Source organism: Electrophorus electricus, chromosome 6 (assembly GCF_041902795.1).
Source record: "Electrophorus electricus isolate QZ-2024a chromosome 6, ASM4190279v1, whole genome shotgun sequence".
NCBI lineage: Eukaryota > Metazoa > Chordata > Actinopteri > Gymnotiformes > Gymnotidae > Electrophorus > Electrophorus electricus.
The window spans coordinates 9,614,287-9,628,655 of NC_137502.1; the positions used below are offsets into that span (position 1 = coordinate 9,614,287).

General features: G+C 40.6%; 2 protein-coding genes across 5 annotated transcripts in view; one reads left to right on the forward strand and one right to left on the reverse strand.

Annotated features, from left to right (window-relative positions):
* Nucleotides 1-584: 584 nt before the first annotated feature.
* On the forward strand, nucleotides 585-5,330 carry arsa (arylsulfatase A). 2 transcript variants are annotated; one of them, XM_027015128.3, is made up of 8 exons: nucleotides 585-1,091; nucleotides 1,979-2,219; nucleotides 2,360-2,578; nucleotides 3,032-3,201; nucleotides 3,862-3,986; nucleotides 4,078-4,205; nucleotides 4,447-4,549; nucleotides 4,703-5,330. In XM_027015128.3, the coding sequence occupies exons 1-8, from the start codon at nucleotides 868-870 to the stop codon at nucleotides 5,011-5,013; spliced, it is 1,521 nt and encodes a 506-aa protein (XP_026870929.2). In that variant the 5' UTR covers nucleotides 585-867; the 3' UTR covers nucleotides 5,014-5,330. The 2 variants fall into 2 exon arrangements, with proteins under 2 accessions (XP_026870929.2, XP_081571580.1); XM_081715454.1 differs by lacking the exon at nucleotides 4,447-4,549 and having other exon boundaries at nucleotides 4,078-4,204; nucleotides 4,701-5,330.
* Nucleotides 5,331-5,679: 349 nt separating this feature from the next.
* Nucleotides 5,680-14,369, reverse strand: part of mapk8ip2 (mitogen-activated protein kinase 8 interacting protein 2) — a 36,068-nt gene continuing 27,378 nt past the window's right edge. For all 3 annotated transcript variants that reach the window (XM_027015124.3, XM_027015126.3, XM_027015125.3), the window contains exons 6-13: nucleotides 11,741-14,122; nucleotides 11,168-11,243; nucleotides 10,816-10,988; nucleotides 10,528-10,637; nucleotides 10,297-10,419; nucleotides 10,063-10,133; nucleotides 9,819-9,917; nucleotides 5,680-8,424 (exon numbers count right to left, since the gene is read on the reverse strand). In XM_027015124.3, the coding sequence (XP_026870925.2) occupies nucleotides 8,352-8,424; nucleotides 9,819-9,917; nucleotides 10,063-10,133; nucleotides 10,297-10,419; nucleotides 10,528-10,637; nucleotides 10,816-10,988; nucleotides 11,168-11,243; nucleotides 11,741-14,122 (3,107 nt within the window). In that variant the 3' untranslated portion in view covers nucleotides 5,680-8,351. The remainder of the gene's footprint in view (nucleotides 8,425-9,818; nucleotides 9,918-10,062; nucleotides 10,134-10,296; nucleotides 10,420-10,527; nucleotides 10,638-10,815; nucleotides 10,989-11,167; nucleotides 11,244-11,740; nucleotides 14,123-14,369) is intronic.

Sequence of the window (14,369 nt, forward strand, 5' to 3'; positions counted from 1 at the left end):
TGAACATGTATCCACGGAGCACTCCGGGTGGCTGTTACACCGCGCGAGTATCATTAGTGACTCGCAGTGGTGGAGCGAATAAATTTGCCCGACGTAACCAAGCTTTCGTTAATCTACTTTAAGCGTCAATGCGTGAATCCGATAAAATAGTGAACAAGTCTGTTATTTGATTATTTGTTTATTTCATTGGATGGCCTAATAATTTTCATTATAAAAATTGACAAGTCAAGCTCAGAAATAATTGCATATGGCAGAATAGATCGGTTGTAGCTAAGAAAATCGCATATTTAATGTGGTGATATATAAGTGCCTCTTGAACATCTGCCATTTAACCTCTTAGAATTTTTTTTTAAAAAAACGGTCGGGAGCCTACATAATATGAGCATGGTAGGCCTTTCACCAACGTCCTAAATTTGACAGAATATGCAGAATAATAATAATGATTAATAATTATAATAGCCCTACTAAAATGTTTCGGCGTAATTTGAACCTTTCCATGAAGACACGTCACGAGAGCCCAGAAATTGGCAGAGTATTGTAAAGAAACTACATAGTCCATCAACACTTGCGACACTAGGGTTCAGAGTTCAGTCAAGTGAGTCTCACGTGACAAGTACAGAACGGGATTTCAATTTTTACTTTTACGTCAAATTGCGCTTGATACGCTTTATGTGCTTCAGTATATTGTGAATGTGACAAGTGTGTATATTAGTAAACTTTTTTTGTTTAATACACGAACAAAACTACTTAAGCTGCTGCAGTTAGCTAGCTAGATAGCTTCTTGAACTACGACGTCTCCGTTTTCACGGCATGATGTTTTAGTCACTTGAGGCACTTCAAACCCTCTAAAATATCTTCAGCCGGAACATGGGGTTACTAAATATCATAGTTTTGTTTACGCTGCTCATCCCAGCCTATCGGGCTGTGTCACTGCCGAACTTCGTGCTTCTCTTCGCAGATGATCTGGGCTACGGTGATCTGGGATGTGTTGGTCACCCCACTTCACTGACTCCAAACCTGGACCTACTGGCGGCGAATGGATTGCGTTTTACCGACTTCTACGTAACCAGCCCTGTTTGTAGCCCCTCAAGGTGCGCACGTAATCATGTGAGGCGCAAGTGCGCGATACAAAATTTGACCGAGTCACAATATTCCAAAATGTTTAACCATAAACTGTTTGATCGATTCATATAAATGAAAGTATACCTAATTGTTTCATTGCAAAAGTCTGAAGTGGGTTTATATTAATGGACTCTATCAGATATACAATATGTCAAAAAAGTGCTTTTTTAATAGGTATAGTTTCAGCTATGACGGTATAGCCGTCTGCACTGCTAGTAATGCAGTTTGCGTAATGCATGGGCTCTGCTTACATTTAACAGTGCTCCTCGTTGTCCTCGCCCGTTCTTCATTTCCAGTTTAAGAGTCGTTCCAATGCTCTCAGAGCCCCCCGGAACCTTTTTAGATGATCACTTGGAGGGCTGGATCAGTTCAACATAACTGTGGACTTGAGAACCATAAGTTGCCTATGACGTATTTTTATTATCAGAAATTGTTTTCTTTTCAGCAAGCAAAAGAAAAAAAGGCTTAATTTAGGTTTTATTAGGAAACAGCTTCAACTGGAAATATTGTGTTTGCTCCTCTAGGCACGTATGATCCTAAAGAAAAATCTCATACCTGCTGTACCCTTATGTCCTAACTGCTATACCCTCATGTTCTGACTTCTGTATCCTCACATTCTTTCTGCTGTACCATCTACCTCCTTAATGCTAGTGGCTCATAACAGGTGATATCCTCTTTTGAATTTTGTGATAAAGTCAACAGACTATGCCAGGAGGGGGCCTTGGTTTAAAGTGCTGTACTAATCTCCTTTATAAAGTTATTGCTTACTACTGTGATATTACAACTAGTTAATCCAACAGCCAGAAGGTGGCTCTACACCCCAAGCCATCTAAAATTAATCCTGACTTCTTTTTAGAGCTTCTCTTCTGACGGGCCGTTATCAAACACGCTCTGGGATCTACCCAGGTGTGCTGTACCCAGGATCAAAGGGTGGGCTTCCCCTGAATGAGACCACCATTGCAGAGGTACTCAAGCCACTAGGCTATGCCACAGCCATGATGGGGAAATGGCACCTTGGCTTTGGGGCAAATGGTACTTACCTGCCCACACGACAAGGCTTTGACCACTACCTTGGCATCCCATACTCTCATGACATGGTAATGTATCTGTCAGTCATAATATGGTGTCATATGTATCACTCCTTTGCCTTTACATATGTGTTTTTGCCATAATACACTATAAGTATTCCACTATTCAACCTTTAAATGACAACTATATTTGCCCACTCTCTGTAAAGGGTCCCTGTCACAATCTGACATGCTTCCCTCCTGATGTGAAGTGTTTTGGTCACTGTGACACTGGTGTGGTAACAGTGCCACTGATGTATGGTGAAACAATCAAGCAGCAGCCTGTAGATTTTGTGGAGCTGGAGGACTCCTACAGCAGTTTTGCCTCCGAGTTCATCCGAACGGCAGCCAACAACCAGCAGCCCTTCTTCCTCTATTATGCTTCTCATGTGAGTACTGCTTAGTGGGTACATTGTTCATGTATTATGATACATAATATTTTGTATGTTTTATTATTGCTAAACTATGTTTGCATGGACGTGGTTTGTAATTTGAAGTCCTGTGCAGTGCTCTGTAGTAAGAGAATCGCATGCACCCCATGTTGATTAATTATCCAAATGGTTTATGGATGTCTGTTTTTGAAAGCTTAATCCTTTTTTATAACAGGTGAATTACACAAATAATAATGTGAAATCAATAATATCACAAGAGTAATTGTATCTCAGACCTTTCTTGAGTGCATCATAAACAATTGGTTCTGTTGTAGTGAAATGCAAAATGAAGTTGGTGTAGCATACAAGGCATGGTAAGTATGAAGAAAATGGTTACTTGAATCCCTGAATTATTTTTGTTAAACTCATGCTTTCCTCTCTCTGCCCTGTCTCTTTCTGTTCTCTCTGTAGCATACTCACTACCCCCAGTATGCAGGGTGGAAGTCTGTGGGCAGATCTCTTAGAGGGCCATTTGGGGATTCTCTTTTGGAGTTTGACTCTACTGTAGGAAACATACTGCAAACTCTGAAGGAGACAGGCGTTCTCAACAACACGCTCATCTTCTTTACGGGTGACAATGGGTAGGAGCAGGTGTGAGTTTGTGTCTGTGTTCTTGTTTGTAACATAAAGAAACAATCCTAATGCCTTTGATTATTGTTAAGAAAGTTAAGAATTTTTAATGTAAAGAGAATCTTAGCAGTAGTATCAAAGTCATTAATTGAATCTGTGCTCATTTTTAATATTACAACATGGTATACTTTCATGTGTATTTAAAAATATAATATCAAGTATTGAATATAAGGCAGAAACAATGACTTGGAAACAACTAACAAATCCTTCTGAATTATATATGCAATGTTTGGGCATGAAACCTTCTCTTGTTGTAAGGCATCCCTACCCATCCCCTGCAAAAAAAAAAATAAAATAAATAAATATATATATATATATATATATATATATATATATATATATATATATATATATATATATATATATATATATTATTTTTTTTTTATAGTAATTTATTAACTTTACAAATAAGAATGAATGATCCAATGTTAAGACAACCTTCTGTCTCGTCTGAAGTTGCTTGGACATTGTTGTCCCCATCCCCTGCTGGATGCTTGTTGATGCATAATTAAGTTCTGAATTCCCAGTTATGAGAGCTGTTTCTCAGTTTCTCCATGTCCTTGCTTGCTTTTATATCTGTTTACGTGCATGTGCATGTGTGCATTTGCTAGGCCAGAGCTAATGCGAATGAGTCGTGGAGGAAATGCTGGGTTGCTGAAGTGTGGTAAAGGGACAACATATGAAGGAGGAATGAGAGAACCTGCCATTGCATACTGGTCCGGAATAATACAACCAGGTATAGGAATGAGGAGGCATCACTACCAGGCGTCATATATTTCGTACTTCAGTGCATTATGGGACTGTATTGTGTTTGCTCCAATTTCTAGGTGTCACTCATAGTCTGTCCAGCTCATTGGACATCCTACCCACCTTTGCAAGACTGGCTGGTGCTCCGTTACCCAAGGTCCAGCTGGATGGTGTGGACATGACAGATATATTACTCAACCATGTACCAGTAAGGAAGCAAGACCAACATTTACATATATATTTAGCAGACACTCTTATTCACAGCAAAATATAAAAGTGCTTAGTTGTCTACTCTGAAAAGTACCCTTACCTAGACTTAATACATCAATTGATTATTGTGCCATATTTTTCGAAGTATTAGCATTTGAGAAATTGCAAGTAAATCAGTATTTAAATCTTCATTATGAGTAATTGATTTCTTTATTCTTCTCACCCTGTCCTGCGTTTAGGGTAAGCGGGAGGCCATGTTTTTCTACCCAACTGACCCCAGTGAGAAATATGGTGTGTTTGCAGTGAGAATGGAGAAGTACAAAGCTCACTATTACACACGGGGTTAGTTGTTACTTACGTCTGTGATATATATATATATATATAGAGAGAGAGAGAGAGAGAGAGAGAGAGAGAGCTGATTAGAAAGAATAAACACCTTCATCAGTTCTTCTTTTCTTTTACTGTGTCCACTTAAAATAAAAACTCTTGATTTAGGTGCAGCACACAGTGACACCACTCCAGACCAGGACTGTCATATAACCTCTTTCCTGAAGCAGCATGACCCTCCTCTGTTGTTTGACCTGGAGTCAGACCCCTCTGAGAATTACAACCTGAGTCCTAGTGAGCATCCAGAGCTAGCCAGTGTGCTACAGAAGATTCAAGCCCTCAAAGACCAGTTTGAGGCCTCAATGCAGTTTGGAGAGAGTGAGGTTAAAAAAGGAACAGACCCTGCACTGGAGCCTTGCTGTACACCGCAGTGCACTCCCAAACCTGAATGCTGCCAGTGTGGGACTATGGGACGCTGATGTTTTTGCTTTTGGGATTGATTTTCTTATTACTAATCACTGTGAATTTTGAATTTTGTGATCTTTTGTACACAAAAGGGATTTTGGTTTCTTTATAAGGGAAATGGAAAAGAGACAGTACTGTGAATTAAATAGTGCAATTTCTGCCTCTCATACACGTAGTTTGAAATCAGCAGAAAGACTGAATGCTCACGGACGGATACATACATTTAAATGTGTGATAATTTATCTTCCCGAATTTAAATTAAACTGGGTCCAACATGTCTAACCTGAGGAAATCACAATATTAAATAAAAAATAAATAGGTTATCTTTGAATTTCTAAATATGCAGATGTTTTTTATATATTATTTTTAGTAAGCACACTTCATGTACTCTTGTACATTGTCTAAAAATGCTATACTGTTCCTCACAAAAACACACAAACACTTTGATGACATCAAGCATATAGTATTTTATTCATAAGACCAAACCAATGACAAGGCAGTGAATTTTTTTGTTTGTTTTTTGATTTTTGTTTTTACAAGTTTAATTTTTAAAGATACAAGATAAATAGTTGGTCATACTGCTGCTGTTGGTCTTGTTATACAGGACTGCATTATATACTTGAAGTCCAGAGGTTTGTTTTTATTGTAGTCATTGAGCTACCCAAGCTTACGTAGTCCAGTGTTTATTTGTCACTTTGCCTCAATACATAAGAGGGGTTTAATGGCCAATCAGTGATTGTAAAATGCTCAAATGTAGACACACATTTTGAGAAATACTCTCTGGACAAACATGTATGAAGTAATGTCTGAAAGAAAAACAGTCGTAAGGTAGAATTTGGGATTCTGATGTGAGTCCTGAAGAATGTCCCATTTATGGATGGGACAGGTAGCATAACAATGCATGAGCTGTGGATGTTGTTTTGTGAATGACATTATACACAGCTGATTCACAGGCGTCTTAGCACACACATTATTCGGCACATTGTGACAACATATCCAACCACAGATGAACAGCAATGTGACGCAGTTGAAAGAAAATATACAAATACTAATTTAAATCAATATTTTGTAACCCCCACTACAGTTGCCATTTGGTTGTGACAGATTATCAGTTATTATTTCCTTCAAATTTACATATTTATTTCAGTATCATATTCAACAGAAAGGACACAGCATGGTCATCTCAACTCTAGAGTATTTACAGCAATCTAACTGACAGCAAATCACATTTAAAGTCTTAAACCCGCAGCCCTCCCGACATGTATCAGCACAAATGAACAAGTAACCATGGAATCCCACTACAGGCTCCTGAAGGACAGTCATATGCCTAGGGTGAGCAGGAGGGGAGTGGCCTCAGTGATTTATCTAGAACATTTTAGCCCTACCTACAAGTTGCATCATAATTATTATCTGCTACTGAGATATTGAAGCCAAGATTTGGTTGTATGCAAGAATCAAGTCCTCCATTACAGGCTACTATTAAATAGAAAGCAGAAGAAAAAAAAAAGTCAGCACATTAAGAAGCACTTTTTGATCTAATTGTAGTCCTATTCAACTTTGTCAAGATCATCTAGCTTATAGTTTAGCGGAGTCTCCATATATCCATGCACGTCTAAGGGAATTTGTTTTGCACAATATATTAATCTATTCTCTAACCCAGCTGGGTTACTGCAATGCCATTATTGTTTGATAATAGTAATTGTGAACTACAGTATCAATGGTAATTCTAGCCATACATGACATGATATAGTTATCAGACCAGCAGGGGGCTCTCTGCTCTGGAAGAAATGATTCTGCTGTGGACTGTCTGGTGTTATGGTAATCAAGGTAAGGGCAAGGGCAGAGACAACAAAGAGCAGAAACAAACAAAAAACCTTAACTGTGTCTGCCTGCCATCAGGAACTGGCAGGCTATAAGAGACAGACCTCCTTTATCAGATAGCCACGTGTAGTCTGGCTCATTATTTGGCATTATTTGCTTTGTTGTTTTGTTTTGTTTTCTATGCTATATTAAAGGGCATGGCATAAGCCGGTAGAATCTCATGGCCTTAAGTGGAATTCCTCAGTACTTCATGATTTGTAACTGGTATTGACAACTTGAAAAATGTATAAGAATGCAATAGCAACATTCTTGCAAACTCAAATGTCCCAAAATGCCCAAAATACCTATTTTGCCTTGAGAACTTTTAGTTTTCAACTTTCTGATACATGTCTGTTATAATAATTTTACTCCTCCAAATTTTCATAAAGCTCATGAGTGGAGCAATGTAGCATTATTAGTAAAATGTTTTTTAAATTCTTTCATTTATTTTTAAAATATGGGCAAAGATTCACAAGGACTCAAACTGATTCACAGAGTAAATTACTAGGCCTTTTCCATTGATTAGCTTGTAAAGTGTTTGGTATTATGGCGGTCAAGGTTAGGGTTCAAGTCCTGCCTAAAAGTGCTGCACCCCATTGGCTGGTTACACAGCTACCCATCAGCCTTCAATGCATGGAGGGCGGGCCCTAAGAGACGTCGCGTTAATCACTGAAGCACAGCCTGAGAATTATACAAGAGTTGTCTGGACTGGATTGTCTGGTAAACTATAGCAGAATTTGAGTAGTTTAGTATAGATCAGTATACTGGATGGTGCATGGCTGATGCTACGTGGCTCTCCATTCTCAGGCTAAAACATAGGCCTTCCTGGCTACCTGTAATCCTCCCCACACTCCCATTGGCTGATGGAGGGTGCTACTTACATACAGTAATGTAATGAAGCATCTGTAGTAGTCACCTACTGTCTCTAAATATACAGTATTTACACAATGGTAGAGTAAGAATGAACCTTCTACTACAATGAGCAGACAGTCAATATATTTCTAATCCCTGTTCAGAACCTATGCCTGTCAAGATGTCCATTTCAGTACAAACCAAATTCAGCATATTTCAGAATCAAACAAATACATATTTACAAAACCCATACTTTATTTCCTGCATCTGTGAGCATAACCCTCAAAGCCATGCATTAAAACATGAAGTCATATTTTGTCTTTTCTAAACCAGAAGAAAGAAAAACAAGTATCTCAAACAAGCCATGTCCCTAGGAGTTACATCATACAAAAGTTAAACAGGCAACCCATTTCAAAGATAATAATAAATAAAATAATAAACAAACAAAGAATTCAATAAATGGACGCATCACTAAGATCAATCCTATATGTTCAGCTCAGTTCATGTCGAGACAGAGAGAAATAAATTAGAGGCCTATTTTACATCCAGTAAAGGGCATCAGACGCCCTCAAGTGGCCGAACCCAGAAATAGAAATCTGTCGTTATGGACAGTGGTTGCCATGGTAAACTCTATCCGCCTCTACTCCAAGTAGATATCCTCAGTGGGACAGGCGTACTCCAGATGTTCCTGATAATACTCTTGAAATGCCCGTCTACAACACAACACAGCAAACTTTTGTTCATACTTAAGTGCTGAATTTTAAATGCAACATCTATGCTGTATATAAATATTGTAAACAAAATAGTGTTAACATTTAAGAATGTGTTATCTTTTAGGAAGAGTGCCTTAAGTTATGCTTGCTTAATGTATTCAGATGAGCTGAGGCCAAAAGCATACATACACCTAGGGTGACATTCAAACTCAATCCCACACATTAAATGTTACCATACAAGTTAATTGGGGCATGTATAGAATTTTAAAATCATAGCCAGCTAAGACTTATTTAAGGTTTTATTAACTATATGTCAGATTTGCAGTGGGTCTAAGGTTCATATACATTTTATGAATATTTGGTGGCATTGTCTTTTAATGGCTCAACTTGAGGTATCCTTCCATAGTCTCAAAATACTTTGCCAGAATGCATGATGCTGCCACCCCCAAGCATCACAACTGGAATTGTATTAAAAGCCTCACCCTTTTCTTCTATACATTGTGCTGTGATAAGTATTGCCAAACAGTACCATTTGTGTTTCATCTGGTGGGAGAACACTGTTCTAAAAGATGAGTTTTTGTCCTGGAGGCCATCTGCAAACTTCAGCATAAAAAAACACTTTGATCATGGGATTCTTCATTGAACAATAGCCTTTTAGGTAGTCCCTTACATGTAGCCACTAATTATGACAACCAGTCAATTGCAAGTTTTTAAACTTGGTTTTGACCCACTGAAAATCGTACACTGTTACTAATAGCTGGAATAAATCTATTTCTAAACAGTTGTTTTTATAATTACCTCAGATGTGAGAAAAAGTTGAGGAACTAATTGACTTGCCAAAATGAAGTTTGAATGTCTTTAGCCTGCATGTACGTAATTTATTTATAATGTAATTTTATATATCAGCAAACACTACTGTAGGTATAGGACACTACTAAACAGTTGAACTCAACATCCTCTTCAAAATCATTACTCCACTCACCCCATCTCACCCCTTGAGAATAAGTCTTAATGTCTTTAGTAATGAGGTCATATTAATTTGACCAGACTGGGTGTCTCATGTTGATGATGAGGGGTTATAACTAAATCTCCATGTCTACTCTCTATGTTCAGCAAGATGGGGAAATCTTTAATTATTCACAGTGCTGTCTGCTCCATGTGTGTGATGGAGTACAGGGCCCACTTTTCATTAGCATCTTCCCATCCATCCCTGTTATCTTCTCTCCTATCTTGCTGATTCTCATGCTGCCAAACTTCTACTCTTTCCCTCATATCCTTTAGACCACTAATGTTGGACCTGCATCTCTTGGACTGAAGCCCTGCCCTACCCTTTCTGCCCATGTGCAACATGTGGCAGGAGTGTTCCAAGAGAACATTAGAAGTGTTCAGCTCACCCCACGCATTCAGCCACGCGCCTCATAGACTCCTGTGAGACGAACACGTGACAAGCAAACCTGTTCAGCATTGGGTGCTTAGTTATGAAGCCAAAGTAACTGCAGAACGGAGACAAAGAGCACAGTCACAGGGTTACCATACCATAGCTCAGCTAACAAACAAGCCTTAATGTAGTATTAATACATGCTTTGCATATCCTAATTTTGCTTTATGTATTTCACTAAAGAGGAGGTTAGTTTCTACCAGTTATTTTTTGGATGACATCCGCAGAAAGAGATGTTCTTCATCTGAAAGAAGTGACTACATCTGTCAAACTGCAAGAAGAGAAGGAGGCATTACAACACACACACAATGTCCCATCTCATGTGCTTCATTTCTAGTATTCCAGTCTTTCACTCACTCTGTCTCATTTTTTCCTCACTACTCCCCTACCATGTCCCTCTCATCCTCTCTCCTTCCCCACCCCCTCTCTCTCACCTCCTCTGAGAGATCATACTCATCCTCCAGGCTCATGACTAGTTTGACTCCCTGCAAGCTGATCTCCAGCTCACACAGAGATGGAGGACGAAGGTGTACTGTCCTTTCCCTCGCCATTGCAATCTGTAACACAAACACACAAGACTGTGACTGACCCTTTTTATTTCATGATCGCTGGACAATAACTCATGCAACAAAACATTCAAAGTTTTTTTTCCCTTTTTATAACACCTTCTGCATAGCAGCACAGAGGATGCCGTTGCCTTGGTGATAAGGCACTTCCACGGAACCCAAGAACTGCACAGTAAAACTCTCCATCCAAGCTGGGTTTCTCTTTATTGCTATGGAAACAAACAAGCAGGAAATCCTCACTAACCATGAAATGCTAAATATTACCATGACCACAAACAAAAACGTCATTCCTGCCTCCTTACTCATACATAAAGATAATAATTCTACTTATGCAAATCATAAATGTTGCTGCATTCGTTAATATAGACTCATAGTTTTCACCCTCACCCATCAAGTCCTTGGTTTGCCCAATGACCTCATGAGCATAGTAGGCAGGGAAGATGCCTCTAGCCCCTGTGCGCATATTGAAGCCACGGTACCAGTAGTCATCCTCTTCTTCCTCAACAAAGAGTGGGTCATCAACATCCAGCTCCAGTTCATCTGCATGACGTGGGATAAACCTAGAGAAATTAACAGTCTATTAGTGAATCTGTTTTAACCAAGGACCTGCGACTCAGCTGCTTTGTTTTGCTTCATAAAGTGATTGCCAGCCCATTTAGGAACTGAAGCCAAATTGGGAAACTGAAGAAAGCTGTGACAGTCCATCGCTGATGGTAGTGATGGAGCTGGTAAAACTCACCTGAAAACCGCTCTGTGAGTCTGGTCTCTCTCCTCTCCATTTATAGTGCAGGAGAATAATGCAAATGACTCTGTGCCTAAAACGCATGCAAAACGCAAATCACTGAAAAGCTGAGGTAAACCACCATGACTCTAAAAGTATGGGCATGAGTGTGTGATGGAAGCATAATTAGCCTGCCCTCATACCGAACCTCATAAATGTACTGAATGTCTACTTCATATTTCTCATCTTTGGACAAAGCCTCATTAGGGTTATTAAATACTTTCTTTGGCAGATCTGAGAGTCACATGAATTATGCAATCATATAAATGCTCTGAAGCCACACCACACCAAAAGTGGAACCGAGTACATCGTATTCTTTTAGGTACATGATGCAATTTTGGAAAATCTGCCTCACATAACACAAATTATCTTTACCTCTCTTTACCTTCTCCTTACCTGTCATGAATGCACTTTATATGAGTACATATTAAACTTTCTGTGTCAATATCATCATTTTACAGATGTTAAATTTACATTTGCCATTAATACTGTGTGTCTGTAAAAGTACACGTCATTGAGCTTTGAACTCACTGGAGGACCGTGATGTGCTGTTAACAAACACATTGAGGAATTTCTTGGAGAAAGGTAGATCTGCTTCAGGTGAGGAATCCTCAGAGGAGGAGGAGGAGCTTAACAGCAGATTAGGCCGCACTCCTCCTACCATCTGGCTCCGCCCATACACAACTTCTACTTCATCAGATACCTCTTCATCACATATAGTAGAGAGTCCATCACTGTCTTCACTGAGCACAGAGGTACAGCGCTTCAAACTGACCAGCTCCAGGGTGGTGTTTTCATCCACCACTAGAGTGTACTTTACTGAGTCATAAGCCAGGGAGTCATCTACAGGGCGGCCACCCACTGAGTCAAAGCTGCCTCGCAGCTCCCTCACGCTCTCATCGATAGGTGGGGAACTGTCCAAATAAGTGTCATTTCCAAAAGGTGAAGATGACTTGGGAAGAGCCTCGAGGAAAGGAGAAAGAGCCTCCTCTTCATCTTCATCATTGTCTGTGGAGTAGGTGAGGCTGAAACAACGATTGGTCTGTGCTGTGGGGATGTCAAGTGTCAGACTGTTTTTGACCTCTGTGATTTTTTCCAGAGAGAGAGGGTCCACTACTGTTTCCCGGCCCTCGTCTTTGTCACTGTTGATGCTCTCACTCAGGCTGGGTGAGTCCAGGTCTTTCATCCTCTCCATCGTCAAGTCATTATTTGGCTCTTCTTCTTCCTCTTCATTTTGCTGATTTTTTGGCGACCTCTGGGATGTAAACTCATTAGTGTTCTGATATGTGTCCTTGGGATGACATAGCTCTAAGAAGACAGGAGCAATGGTGTCATTAGTAGGGTTGCTCATGTACATACAGGAGCTGAATCTCTTGCTGTCCTCTTGCTCGTCCCCTGATCCACAGCTGGCTCTTCTGTCTTTATCCTCTTCCGTCATTGCCTCTGGACCTCTAGATGGCTTGTCACATAGGTCTTTCTCTTCTTTCTGCATCTGTGATTTGCAGCTGGCGCTCTCGTTAAAGGCATCTGTCTCCAAATCAGATGAAGGTGAGATAGTGTCAGAGATGGAGGAAGAGCGCCTGAGGCACTCCTCTGGGCAGCTGATTGGGTAGGAGCCTTCTGAGATCAATCTGTTGACCAGGTTACTAAGCAGCCATGGTGAATCCGAGTTCTCACTCAGTTCATCTTCTGATTCTGACTCAGAGTCTCCCTCACTGTTCCCATCATAGTCATCCACAGAGGCCATGAGCCTGGGTCCCACAGGCAGGTAGAAGGACCGTTTGAAGCTCTCAAGACTGTGGTCTGGTTCAATCTTCAGCAGAAGTTGTTGAGATGCACCATCCTCACTGGGCACTGAAGGAGGCAGGGTCTCATCTGGATCAGCTTGGTGCCCATAACCCTGCTCATCATCCACACTCTGTAGTCCCGTCAGTGCATGTTCATCATCTAGAGGATGAATTTCTGGGCTGTGCTTTTCAGTTGGGGACTCGTCCTGTTTAATGGGTTCAGGCTGGCCTAGAAGAAGAGATGCTTTCAGACCTACAATGCCACTATCCTGCTCAATGTCAAGCTCTTGGTCCAGCTCTGGCTCTGAGGTTGGGGAACTGGCCTCCTCAATGGAGTTGGTGAGGTGTGAGGACCGTCCACTGCTGGACTCACTAGTCAAGTCTAGCTCTGTCTCTGAGATTGAGGAAATCATGTTACTGGCCAGGGGGCCACTGCAGGCGAATGCTGCCTCTATTTCACCTTCAACATCAGAGTCAGATCCTGGGGAGCTGAGATCATCACTGTGAAGGCCTGACTCTGTAAAGCGCTTGGCATTCATGTCGGCAATGCCAGGGTCAGAAGAAGGAGATGTTGTATCATTTGATGCAGCTGCTGGGCTAGTGGCAAGTACATTCTGGGGCATGTCACAAGGCTCATTAGTGGCATCAATGTCTGATTGATTGAGTAACACATGGCTGGTGACAGAAGCCAGCTCTGTGGGTTCAATGCTGGGAAACTCCACATAAGATGAACCCTCAGCCTGCTTTGAGGACACATCATATGTTTCCTTGCTTATAAAGTCAATCTCAAACTCTTTATCCAACTCCTCATCTGACAGTGGCGTCTCAGCATCATTGCCAAGTGGTGCTGTAGAGGACAGGCATTTGCTGGTGCCATCCAAAGTAAGGTCATTCTCCAGCTCAGGGTCATCAGCAGTCTCTGTAGTGATGGTATATGTATCGTTGGGTCGGGGGCGGCACATTCGTTGCTTAGCATGGCCATTGAGGTCATGGTCCACTTCGGTGTCAGAGTACTGGGAAATACAGTCATCACCTGAGGGCATATGCTCTTCGAGAGTTCCTTCAAGCACAGGTTTTGTCTCTGTGACCTCAGGAACACTAGAGGAGTTGTGCTGACCGAAAGAACCTAAATACAGAAACAGCAGACAAGGGAGGGAATGGAAAGGAGGAGAATTTAGAAAATGAAGAAGAGATAAAGACAGGAAGTATATAATGAAGAAGAAAAGGAAGAACAAGCACAGACAGACCTAAGAGAGATGTCAGAAAGTGCTAATATTCAACTGTTAGTCAAACATTTAAAATATTGTACACTGAGTGAAGATGATAGTGAGAACACATAGAAGACAATGTTAATGTCATTTTCGGAGTTATGA